At 41.7% G+C, this 13,536-nt stretch overlaps 1 protein-coding gene across 1 annotated transcript; it reads left to right on the top strand.

Moving 5' to 3' along the window:
- Positions 1–1,105: 1,105 nt before the first annotated feature.
- On the top strand, positions 1,106–13,522 carry LOC117750580 (uncharacterized protein C7orf57-like). The gene is made up of 7 exons (XM_034561845.1): positions 1,106–1,151; positions 1,270–1,443; positions 1,536–1,632; positions 1,945–2,065; positions 11,837–11,919; positions 12,937–13,028; positions 13,252–13,522. Exons 1-7 carry the CDS (start codon positions 1,106–1,108, stop codon positions 13,254–13,256), a joined length of 618 nt encoding a protein of 205 aa, XP_034417736.1. The 3' UTR covers positions 13,257–13,522.
- Positions 13,523–13,536: the final 14 nt, after the last annotated feature.

The following is a 13,536-nucleotide window of genomic DNA, read 5'->3' as shown; positions in this document are numbered from 1 at the left end:
GAAGCAAAGGCATGTATTTCCTGTAACAGACTTGTTCTCTCTGGCAAACTTGACCTGCGCCGTAATTAAAGAACCATTGCTATTTCGTTTCCTCTGCGCATGTTCCGGACTCATCATTCAAGCTTTTCAGCATATTGTATTTCAGGGAATAATTATTCAAATTCATAAAATTCTTTCACATTTAGTTTCCGAACACATCATATACTTTGGTTATTTATAAGAGATCACATCATTGTTTTATAATTTCAAGAAAGTCTGAGGTGTTAATTTCTTGAATATATAAATCTTAGGTTAGAATAATGTCCTGCATTCAAATTTAATAATAGAGCCATGTCATTAATAATTCCAACTTGTCTGAGTGTGCAATGCATCACTGTGTTTTTAATCATTAGATGACATCGACACCTTTAGTACTCTTTAGCCAACTTTGCAAATTGTTGATTAAACAAATATAAGCAACACATAGGCTAACTTATGACATATTGACAACGATTAAGCTACATAAGGCTGAGTTCAACACAATATTGCACCAATATATATAATACAAAATAAAATATTATGTTATTCGGAAATGGTCCCTGATACTTTTGGTATAAGTATATCTATCTATCTATCGATCTATCTATCGATCTATCTATCTATAACGTTATATATATATATATATATATATATATATATATATATATATATATATATATATATATATATATATATATATATATATATATATATATGACGCCATGTACTGTACCTGAAAACCGTGTCCATGGCAACGCAGTCAGAAGTTCCAAACAGTCAGCACTCCGTTCTTCGTTCGGCATCTAAAATGTATTCAGAGTGAGTTTTACTACATTTGAATCCGAACCGTCATTGCTGTGTTTTAAACATCTTACTTATTAGTAAGTTGTAATTATTTACTAGACTTATTAGTCAATTACAGTTTGTATTTTCTTGAAGAACTGGATAAAGTAGTCATCTAACATTAGTTAGCTAACCTATGCTAACGTTAATGACAACGCTCTAACGTTAATAAGACGTAACGTTACAAGCTGCCGTCCAAGAGGTTGACCGTGTTTACGGGTTTTTGTCTCCATTTCCCTTAGAAATGTCTCAGTTCTCTCGAGTACCGATCCATCAACACCATCTGGCAAGTACACCTGTTTATGTTTAGTGTAATGTTAGTTATACCTCATGGTGCCAGTCATCACAGCTAGTGTAGCTCATGATGTAGATAGCAGTTAACTAGTCATCTTCACTCTGTTTGTTTAGATTCTACAGGTGTGAAACCAGGATATCAAGGAATAAATGGCCAGATCTCCCAGATTCCAGGACTGTCCCCCACCATCAGCACTCTTCCTGAAGAGAGGGCCCGAGGGCGGAGGGCAGGAGTCCTAGCAAGTGATTCTGACTATATCAAGCTTGCAAAACAAGGAGGGCACAAGGGTAGAGCCATCAGTTTGCTTTATCCAGACTTATTTCCCTCGAGCTGGTTGATGCATTTTGCCTCTTATTTTTGCCCTTTATTTGCCCAACAGGACTTTTATGGCACGAGGAATCAATTACTTCTAAACTTGGTCTATACAAACCTCCAGACTGGTTCTGCGCCACATCAGAAGACAACGGGAAACCAAGGTGACATTTGTCTTGTTTTTTTTCCATCATGCACAGGGAATTAAAAAAGCTTTCGCCTCCATTACTAACACTACTACTTGCTGCTAATATGCTACTCCTGCCAGTTCTGCTACAGTTCTGACACGACTAACTCTCAATCTTTTTATAAAGTCCTGTAAATAAAATATCAAAAGACAATATAAACAGTCACAATAATCAGCCACAATAATCACCAATGTAACGCTGTTCATCTTCATTATATATCCCAGCTCTCATTAAGTGAAGGATACATGTCAGATATGTCTCTACATTGTGTGTGTTTCTTTTCAACAGTCTAATTAACAATGAAGAGATGAAAAACCCTGGAGCCTTTCAAGCAGCAGAGGCCCCCTTTGGGACTGACAACATGTCAGCCTGGGGGAGGGATGATAGCGACAGCAATGGCAAAGAGAAGGTAAACAAAGAAATGTCAAAGTCACTTCGAAAGCTATTTAGCCACAAATACCAAAACATATTTATTCTATCTCTTGTGTTGTTTTATTCTGCTATGTTTGCATGTTAAAGGCTTGTCAGTAAGGCTCTAGTGTTACACACTGTCGCTTAATCGGGCAGACCTACTTTGTGGTTCAGGTGATTGTTTCTCAATGTGTTATAGGCAAAATGAGACGATAACACACTGCTTAATTCAATGCAGAAATGGGGGGGAAATAGTGAGCCGGATATTGTTAGGTTGTAGTGGATTTTATATATATTTGCACATGTAGATAAGAGAAGTTTATGTTTTAAATTAATACATAAAGAAAGATATGATAATTAATTTGGGATATTATGAGGAATATTCTGGAGGAATGTATTATGAAACATAAGAGAGGATCACTGTTTTATTATTCTGTTTTAATGACAAATGTAATGATTAACTGTATGATGCATGAGAATGAATGAATGTTTTATTGTTTAGACAATAGTTAAAATGGATGCCGATTGAAACCTAATGTGTTGCTTTTATTCGGAAGGCAGGATAATAGGCTTTTATTGTGAAGGGGAACTTCCTGTCCTTGACCGGAAGAGTGAGCTTTGACCTCGCCTGTTTAGTAATTGGCGTAGCGAGTAGAACTGCGGCATCCTTTGAACTGACCAATGGAACTAACCTTTAGGTGTGAATTCATTTGCATGACCATACTAATAGCCGAGCATTTGTTCTGGGGACATGGTTCTACTGGTCTGGAGACTCGAGACAGCCCCGGTCTGTGGCTCCTTGGGAGCTGCACTCCGTCTGTGGAGAGTTCCTCCTTTCTGGCCCCACGATCGTGAACGCTACATGAGTATTATCTTTGCCATTAAATATTGTTAAACTTTAACTCGAATCCTGAATTTCCTGCGGCCACGGGACCCGGAGCTTTGAACACGAATCTTACAATTTGGTGACCACCGACGTGAGCTGCTGTGGCCTCGTGGCTGAGGAACTGGGCCCGCTAGATCCACGCCTTTCCACACGATGGCCAACTCATTATCGGTAAGCTTGGAACCTGTTTCATCGAATCCTGCATAGCTTAATATAGACACTTTAGCGTGTGGATTGGTGCGGAGCTTGTTGGACCAGGCTAAAACATTTAGCGTGAAAACACGACATAGAATAAGGACTAAGCTAGGTCCGTGGTGAAGATGATCCTCATTTAGTGTTTTTATGTTTGTTTTGTGTTGTGTGGTACTGTTAAATGTGTGTATTTCTGTTGTAAGTCGCACGAGCATATTGAACGAGACTGGTTACGCGAAGATAGTGCCGCATTGTTCCTAAAGAGTTGAAGTCCGTGAGAGCGGCCTGCCGGAGTTTATTAATTTAAACTCCCCACAGTGAGGAGTTAGTGAGCGTTACGTAGAAGCTATTCGCCATAATCTATTGTCCGCTACAAACATTTCCGCCTTAGACTCTTTAGGGACGCACATTGAATTTAACGTCCAGTAGTCCACAATAGATAAATCGTTCCGCGACGCGACTGATTAGCAGCGTGGAGGGTTCAAGTCCCCCAGCGAAGACTGGCGCAAGAATTGATATGGGCTATTGTAAGAAATAAGATAAATAAGTTACCGTGATAAACCAGTTGTTACAAACAGGTCTGTAGAGTGAAGAGAGCAAGAGCCCCACCTACCTTGGGACCGTTTGGGACAGTTTTCTATGCAGTACAGCGTGCTATTGTTGTAAATACTGTAAATATATATATATTCCATAATTAGAAGAGACAAGCACAGGGAAGACAGGATAAGGGTAGAATAGAATCCCACTTATACCATTTTGAGCCCCTGATGAATAAGTAGTTAAACCTTTTTGAGAGAAGAGAGGAAAAAGGAGATCAGAGGACACAGACAAAGGGTTATAAAATAACCATTTTTTTTCCCCCTGCAAGACCACATGTGGGTCACAAGTGTTTAGAATACACGTCTTTGCCAGTGAAAGCCATTCACCATCAGGTTTGACACCTAGTGGTTGAACCCCCCCCACCCCCCATGGAGTGCCCTAGGGATTAACCTTATTGGCACCATCGTGTTGAATAGTGAATGAGGACAGTGGTAAACCACTGATGCATTATTCTTTTTGATTTAAGTATTGCCAGTTTATTACAGCAATTGATTTTCTCTTTATTGCCAGTTTTTGGATTAAAAGTAATTGATTTATCGTTTGCTTTACTCATGATTGTCGGATTTTGATTAAGACATATCGTTTGATTTCTCATCATTACCGATTTTGATTAAAAGTAATTGTTTTATCGTTTGCTTTTCTCATAATTGGCGGTTTTGGTTCTCATGCCATTTGTTTTTCATTATTGACGATTCTTTGATTAAAAGTAATTGTTTTATCGTTTGCTTTTCTCATAATTGGCAGTTTTTGTGATCATCATTTGCTTGTTTATGCTTGGCGGTTAAAAGTAATTGTTAAAAATTTGCTTAAAATAAAGTTTTTTCCCATTGATTTGGTTGAAACGCAGGAGAAGCCTGTATAAGCGTAGAACAGAGTTCCGTTTATACCAATGGGCCCCTGTTAAATAATTTGCTTATTAAAAGTACACAGGAGAAGCCTGTATAAAGTGTTGGACAGAGTCCCACTTATACTGATTGGGCCCCTAGTGATTCATTAGCATAAAATAACAATATAAAATAATAACAAGTTTTTCCCATTTTTGACAGCTGAAGGCTGTATCATTTGCTTTGTGCTTGGCTGTGTGGACTGTACGTAATCGTTGTTCCATTTGCATAAAGTAACACATTTTTCCCATTTTTGTCTAAATTTACATTGTCCTAATTGCAGTGTACAACCTTATTCCCTCTAACCTATTATTGTCCAATTGCAGTGTATAACTTTTGTCCCTTCCTAACTTGAATATTTTTCCCAATCGCATCACACTTGCACGTTAGACACATAGTGTGAAAATATTTTATTTTTTAATTTATTCAAAAAAAAATTAATTTTTAATTTTTTGGATAAATTTTAATCTGAAATTTTATTTTTCCTTCTACATTTACATTTCCTTATATAAAGCCAGTCAGTACCCATTCTCGGAAAATGTCGAGCCAACTTCAATCAAGACTCAGGTCGCTTGGATTGAAGACATCCTCTATGCTGCTATGAACTCGATAGTTCAAGCCAAAAGACTGAATAAGAAGCTGAGGAAATATGTTCAGCAATGTCATGCCGAGGGTTTACTTGACGTAACAACCCTGGAGGGGCCCACAGAAGACCAGAAGTTACTCTGATGAGAGTGCTCAAGCTGAAAGACAAACAGAAAGGAAAATTGGTTCACGTCCCGATCAGCAGACGTCACCAGAACCAATGAAGCCATTGTGTAGGCAAGACTGCCACGACATGGCATAGCAGTGAATGAAGACAACACTGCTCGGAGGTGCCAGGAAGAAGCAACACCCCGAAAGAACCCAAAGAAGAAACAAACAGGAATAAAGAGCTGTCGATGGAGACAGCCCCTGTACTTCTGCCATCAGCCCCAGTTCCCACCCCTTCCATCTATCCCATCATATGTTAATACCCTCCCCCGTACGCCCACAGCCCACTTAAAAGAGAAGCTCCACACACCATGGCCCCAGTAGAGAGACTATTAGGAGGCAGTGTAGAGTTTGACTCCACAGAAAGCAGAACAGTCGCAGACCTGATGAACAAGGTCGCACAGCTGCAGAGGGCATTAGCTGGCCGAGAAAAGGGCAGAGTAAGGGATGCTAGACAAAGTCAGCAAAGAGAGGAGGAAGACAGGGACCTAATGAGAAGAGAATTATGGTGGAAGAAAGAGAGGGAAAGAAAGGCAGAGGAAGGTGAACTGTCACATGCAGAGCTGTCAGAACAGGGTAAAGACAACGTCAGTCCATCACATTACCATTAAGAAAGGCTCAAAGGAAGCCTAGGAGAGGCGCCAAGTCATGACCTCCCCAATTCAGAGCGTCCCAATAGATACAAATAGGAGATAGGTCCCACCAAGATACCACTCCCTCGCTCATTAACGCCATCCCTAACCGAACAACAGGCGATGGACGCATATGGACTGCGTCCTGGTGGCACCCCACCTCCAGCTCAGAGCCCCCACCTCCAGCTCTGAGCCTCCATTCTAATCGCATGGCCAACTGCGACACCTCAGTGAAGAGGAGCCAAATCAAGGCCCCAGCCCCCTCCACCCCCATCTCACAAGAGAGGAGCCCTGCTTGACCTTTCCGGTCAATTAACTGTGCTATGCAACTGGCGCAGATGAGGAGACAGCCTCCAAGACAGCAGAGGAGGAGACAGCCTCCAGGGATCACGACAACACCTCCCGAGGAGAGCAAAGGAAGGCATAAGCTACAAGCCTCCACCACGACAGTCAGATGTCAGTGGCAGCAACAAGCCCAGTGTGCTGTGAAGAAGAAGAGGGAAATGCCAGATTCAGGCACCTATCATGACATTGAGCAATGGCACACCTCAATACAAGCCATATAATCCCAGAGATACTCCCGACATGGCCAACCTAGCCAGCATCAAGCTAAAGTCAGATGAAGAAGCCATGGTGTACCTGAAGAAAGCAGCTGACGCCTGGGAATCAGCTACAGGCACCAGACATGACAGGAACCTGACATACCTGAACATGTGGAAGGCTGCTGTAATAGCAGGTCTCCCGGACAAGTTGAGTCGTGAGCAACATACGGTGGGCATAAAGAATGACACCTTTGAAGTGTGGAAGAAACACATCACACACCACATCACTCAGCACCACGAGGATGATGAAGAAGAAAAGGCAACCAAAGATGAGCTGTCAATGAGACTCCTGAAGCTACAGATAGCAAAAGAGGACACAGAGGCTGCTAAGCACGGCCCACAAGCGCGAAAGCAGATGGCTGCTGTTAGCAACCTCGTCGTCCAGATCCAGGAAGCAGTGGGCAAAGCCCTGGACCAATATAAAGAAGAGGAGAAAGACAGAGACAAGTCCAGAGGATCCAGAAGAGACAGGTGGCGAGAACCTTGTCGTATCTGTGACAGACTTGGGCACAGGGCTGAGGAATGTTACAGTCGCCCTGATGCAGCTAGAGGCAGAGGAAGCCCACAAAGAGGAGGATTTGGACGACACATTCCAAACCAGAACCAGATGCCTGCAAGAATAGTGCAGGATGAAGATTATGTGGATCTTCTATGAAGAGGCCCAGAGGGCCCGGCGCAGTGAATAATGGTTCCAAATGGGCGAGAACCTATCATCACCTGTGCCATAGTTGCCATGGATTATGACACAACATCCATATGTCATGCCAGAAGATCCCTACCGTTGCACCTACAACTACGCCGCCACCTAAGAAGAAAAGGAGGGTGAAACTGAAGTCATCAGAACAGAAGCCATAATTGTAGGAAAAGAAGGAGTTGCAGCTGAATGTTTACTGTCTGCAGACCAACGAGACTGGTATGCACTGCAACCTGACTCTGCCCCTCAAATCACACTACTGATCAGAGCAGGTCATGAAGCAAGAAACCTTGGCCCAATGATGGAGAGTCTCAAAAGAAAGGTGGATTCCTACCAAATCCCCATATCTGTCCCACACCCCAATGGTGACTATTGGAAAAAACAGCAACACTCGTATTCCAAGGGACAACTCCGACATCTTGACCTTGACAGAAATCATGGAAGGGAACACTCAAATCATCCCTCCACTGATGAAATGTTGGAAGTACCACCACTAATATGGTCGAGAGGAGACTATGATGTTGGCCACACCACTCAACATAACGTGGTAATGACTTTGAAACCAGATCAAGACACGGTCTGGCGCTATCAATATCCGCTGCAACAAGAACAAAGAGATGGCATTCGAGAGACAATATGAAGCAGGCTTACTCATCGACGCAGAGTCCAACTGGAATACACAGATATTACCAGTCCAAAAATCCGGTAACAGAGGCTGGAGAATGGTTCATGACCTAAGAACCATCAACAAAGCCACAATTGCACAGAACATTCAAGTGCCAAACCCGTAATGCCACAAGGCTACAGAGATAGCCCGGGTTTGTTTAATGCGGCCCTGAAGCAAGACCTCAAAGACTTCATATTACCGGAATACACAGTACTTGTAGAGTACGTGGATGATCTGCTGTTAGCTGCACCAACTGCAGCAATTTGTCTTAGGGTGACGAAAGACCTTCTAACGCTGTTAACCAAAGCAGGTTATGAGGTGAAGCGCTCAAAGACTCAGATTGCAAAAATGCAGTGTCATTCCTGGGACAACTGATCTCAGGAGACTCGTGCGCTCTGTCTGCGGGACAGAGGTCGGCCATTTTGAGTGCAGCTAAACCAAAGACAGTACAAGAGATGCTGTCATTCCTGGGCCTAACAGGCTACAGTCGACACTACGTTCCTGACTTCACGTCTCTCACACAGCCATTCAGACATGCAAACTGAAGCAGGAAGCCGAAACATGGAAGCCCTGCTCACATGGACAAATGATGCAGAAGAGGCATTCGCAAAGACCAAACAAGAAGTTGGCTAAGCCTCAAAGCTGTCTACACCTGACCACAACAGGCCCTTCCATCTTGATGTTTCTGAATCAAGCGGGATAGTGTCCGCTGTTTTGTTTCAGAAAAAGGAGGGAGGAGAGAGACCTGATGTACGACAGCTCGAAGTTAGACCACATCGAAAAAGGTCAAAACAGGTTGCACAAGACACTTGGCAGTCCTGAAAAGAGCAATTGAGAAAACTGCTCATGTTGTGATGTGTCTTGAGCTCAAGGTCAACACAGAACATGGAGTTCTTGCCTAAGTTGACCTCAAGTGCATTCTCGATGACAAGATAAGATTTCAAAAGTCTTACAACAGCTAAATATCACAGTCTCATACGAGCCAAACGACATGGCCGATGGACTTAATGTGAAGATGGAAATATTGCCGCATACTCAGTCGTGCAGCAACAAGAGAAAAGACATTCAACCATTTCTGCGGAAATCATCGCACAGCCAGCATCTGCACAGCTAGCAGAAGTAGTGGCATTGACAAAAGCACAAAAGTCAATTGAAGCAATTACTGAGAGCCATCCTGCTACCACGACACGTAGCAGTGATGAAGTGTAAAGGACACCAGACCACAAAGACAAAAGTGGCAGAAGGCAACGAAGCCGCTGACCTCGCAGCAAAGAAGGAAGCAGGCTATGTGAAACAAAGGACAGACATAGCCGCACCGGAACTCCCAAAACTCGGAATAGAAGACATCAAGCTCATGCAGAAAGAAGCAGAGCAGAGCAGAATCAGTGGACACACAATGGAGCCGTCCAAAAGAAAGGACTCTGGAGATCACACGATGGACATAGTGGCACCTGCAAGGATGTGTCAAGGACTCATCAGACAGGCACATGGTCCCTCTCACGTGAATCCCAAAAGAACAGAGGAGGAAGTTTCCATCCTCTGGTGGCATCCCATATGACTGAGATGGTGAAACTCATCACCATGAATGTCCCACCTGCAATGATTTTAGTATGAAAAGACCATACAGATGTCCCCAAGGAGAGTTCCCAGTGCCAGATGCTCCATTCAAAGAAATATGCATCGACTACACCGATATGGGTGCAGAAAACAGGAAGAGAGGTTTCAGATACCTACTCGTGATGATCGACAGATACACCAGATGGGTGGAAGCGATCCCCTGCAAGAAAGAAGACTCAAAGACAGTCTTAAAATGGCCGAAGAAGGAACTCATCCCGAGATATGAAGTTCCAAGGAGAATAGGGTCTGACCACGGCACACACTTTGCAAACAAACACTTACAAGAGGTGGAAAGACACCTAGGAATTACACACGCACACGGAGCAGTCTATCACCCACAATCACGGGGTATAGTCGAGAGAGCTAATCGGACGATTATGTCAAAGATAGCTGAAATATGTCATGGCACAAAATACCTAGCTGCAAATATTTTTGAGAAGAAATGAGAGATTTCATTTTCTCTTTCAGTAGGTGTTCGAGCAAGAGAGGAGAGCCAGACGAATACCAGCTCGCAATCAGATCCTAGCAGGATTTGAAATAGTTAAAAGAACATAGAGTTGATCAATTACATTTAATATAATCCGCAGAGATAAATAAATTAAGAGATAAATAATTTAAAATAGATGGGATTGGACGAGTAATTAAGACTCCGTTGGACAACAGAAGCGCATTTAATAGTTGATTCCTCCCACGGGTGAGAAGCTGTTCCTCACACGGAGTTCGAGATTGCTAATCTGATCCTTGATAATTTAGTTTGAGATTGCTAGTCCGAACCTGGATAATTCAGTTCCTTTTGAGATAATTTTTGAGAAGATTAAAAGAAAACATAGAAATAGAATGACTACTTCTCAGACATGTTGGAGAATTGGTTCAGGAAATATGGAAATTATTTCCAAATATATTTCAGATATCCAACTTTAGTTAGAGCCAGCGCAGAAAGCCGCTCTGTGTGTTTTAATTCTCTCCCAGCTACACTCGTCTCTCCATCGTTGACCTTCATCGTGTACCTGGCTGCCTGCTGTGATGGACCTCACCAACAGATGTGCTGCCAACAGAGGAGTATCGTGCACCTTTAACACATTGATTCAAATTATAAAAAATCACAGAAGTATGATGACAATAAAATAAATATAGTGTTTGAACTTGCTGTTTTCCTTTTACTCGAGGAAATCGAGGAATGGAGGAATGCAGAGAAAGGAGACCATGGAGGAGATGAACATGCAGAGAAAGGAGACCATCAAGAAGATGAGAGTGCAGAGAAAGAAGATGCACATAGACATATGCACAGATAGACACATATCTGATCACAACACTCCTAGACTTTAGTTACTTTGCAGAGCAGGGTCAAAAGGAGGGAGTGATATTGTTTTTTCTTCCACAGGTATTGATAATAAAGATTGTATTACAGTGATGTTTACAGTGCGGTGAAATAAAATCCAATACAAGTTGTTTATACTATGGAATAGTATAAAAGGAGGGACTGTTAGGTTGTAGTGGATTTTATATATATTTGCACATGTAGATAAGAGAAGTTTATGTTTTAAATTAATACATAAAGAAAGATATGATAATTAATTTGGGATATTATGAGGAATATTCTGGAGGAATGTATTATGAAACATAAGAGAGGATCACTGTTTTATTATTCTGTTTTAATGACAAATGTAATGATTAACTGTATGATGCATGAGAATGAATGAATGTTTTATTGTTTAGACAATAGTTAAAATGGATGCCGATTGAAACCTAATGTGTTGCTTTTATTCGGAAGGCAGGATAATAGGCTTTTATTGTGAAGGGGAACTTCCTGTCCTTGACCGGAAGAGTGAGCTTTGACCTCGCCTGTTTAGTAATTGGCGTAGCGAGTAGAACTGCGGCATCCTTTGAACTGACCAATGGAACTAACCTTTAGGTGTGAATTCATTTGCATGACCATACTAATAGCCGAGCATTTGTTCTGGGGACATGGTTCTACTGGTCTGGAGACTCGAGACAGCCCCGGTCTGTGGCTCCTTGGGAGCTGCACTCCGTCTGTGGAGAGTTCCTCCTTTCTGGCCCCACGATCGTGAACGCTACATGAGTATTATCTTTGCCATTAAATATTGTTAAACTTTAACTCGAATCCTGAATTTCCTGCGGCCACGGGACCCGGAGCTTTGAACACGAATCTTACAATATCCTTGCTATATTTACCTTCACAGAGTACCCACCACGTTCTGTGACTTTGCTTTGTGTTCTGCAGAACAACAACGTTCATTACGGCCAAGGGGACACTCAATGGCAGTCATCCAATCAATATCATGGGAACAGCAAATTCAAGAGGATGTAAGTTCCCGTGGTCACAAGATGGCGCTGTTGTTCCGTATTATATTCAAATGGATGTCTCACGATGCCACTACAAGTCCCAGAAACAGAATTGCACCGAGTAGAATAGATTTATTTTCGACCAGTGATCTTATTATGTCAGACCATTTCAGTCGTTTTAAAAGATAGGTGAGTGTGAACAGGAGGAAAGATTACAGGAAACTTTTGATAAATATAGGTCACCTGTTTTATGACTGACTTGAAAAAATGTGAATCTATGATGAGTGTAAGCAATTAGTATATTTATTTGTTTCATTTACTAGCGTAACAACACATTATGATATATGGCTGAATTGGAATTCTTTTGTATTCCAGATCATATTGTCAGTAAACAAGCACCATATGTTGCCATGTTGTGGTGACTAGGCAGAAATGCTCATGGGCAGGGAGCATCAAACCAGCAAATTCCAAACCAAACATGTTCACATCACCTGTTTGCTTTGGCTCCCTTCACATCTGTGTGTTCCTTGTACTGTTATGAAATACCAATGACTTGTCAAAAACCCAAAGTTACCTCACAGCAGAGTCACCTAGACAAAACAGTGACTGTGGCTAGAGTGCATGTGTATGGTTTTGATACTTTATGTCAGCAAGTCCACAAAGGAGTCACTTACATCCTACAGTTGTGATTGTCATCATTGCAGTGAAGTAATAAACTAAAACAAACGTGGTACACAATATTGACTTTGCGAGTCAAAAGAACACAGAGTCTAGAAATGACCTGGCAATTGTAAAAAAAATCTTTTGCAATGAGTACCAGAGTTTATCTTATATAATGTTTAAAGGGTAGGGTCCATATTAAATGTTTGCTGTGTCAGCTGTAGTCCCTCATGGAAATCTAAGAGACACTTTGTGGGGATGACAAAAATGTCCAATACATTGGGAACTACAAAAGCACCATTTGGTTTCATTTTCATGAAAAGTTTTTCCAAAATCTGCATTTCCATGACGTTCACTTTATGACTTTGGTGTTCTCAGAATGTTTGACAAGAATCCAGCTCCTGTCGACATGTCTAAGCTGTTGAGCTTTGGTTATGTTGAAGACGACACAGCCACCATTGATTTGTCCAGTAAGTCGCACAGGGTTTCTGACAGCTTCAGTTACAATCTTCCAAGTCACCGTTAATCATATCCTCCCCTGTTGCTCTCAAAATTCACCTCACGATTATAGAAGGAAATGAAGCCACGGGTGTGAACTTGAAGATTTCAACCATTAAGAATTTAAGATGCTTCTTGACAGTGTGATTAAATTATGATGAGGAGAATGACTTGTGTTTCTATACATGTCAACAGATTGAAGACTGCCAGTGCCGTGGGAAAAAGACTACAAACTCCAATGCTTCCAACAGGAATAGTTGCCATCCCTCCTCCATTTATTAATTTCAACTAACTAATTAACTTAATTTTATCATGAGCCACATTAAATGTTTTACTTAGTTTAGAATGATGTGTCATGTCAGATGTATTACTCAAGTGTGAAATTGTTTCATTGAATTAAAGCTAGAGGACCTTTTATTTATTGTGCGTGTTAGTGGTGCGCCATTAACTGCATTCCTTAAGTAAAGAAAGCACCAGTGA

Source organism: Cyclopterus lumpus, chromosome 21 (genome assembly GCF_009769545.1).
Source record: "Cyclopterus lumpus isolate fCycLum1 chromosome 21, fCycLum1.pri, whole genome shotgun sequence".
In the NCBI taxonomy this organism is placed as follows: domain Eukaryota; kingdom Metazoa; phylum Chordata; class Actinopteri; order Perciformes; family Cyclopteridae; genus Cyclopterus; species Cyclopterus lumpus.
The sequence above is the reverse complement of the archived record's forward strand: the minus strand, read 5'-3'. Positions and strand labels throughout refer to the sequence as shown.

What these genes read in the sequence shown, in the direction of transcription:
- LOC117750580 (XM_034561845.1), top strand. Translation starts at nt 1,106, where the DNA reads ATGTCTCAGTTCTCTCGAGTACCGATCCATCAACACCATCTGGCAA. An exon ending in CCATCAACACCATCTGGCAA is followed by an intron (nt 1,152 to 1,269) that starts GTACACCTGTTT and finishes CTGTTTGTTTAG; the next exon opens with ATTCTACAGGTGTGAAACCA. An exon ending in AAAACAAGGAGGGCACAAGG is followed by an intron (nt 1,444 to 1,535) that starts GTAGAGCCATCA and finishes TTTGCCCAACAG; the next exon opens with GACTTTTATGGCACGAGGAA.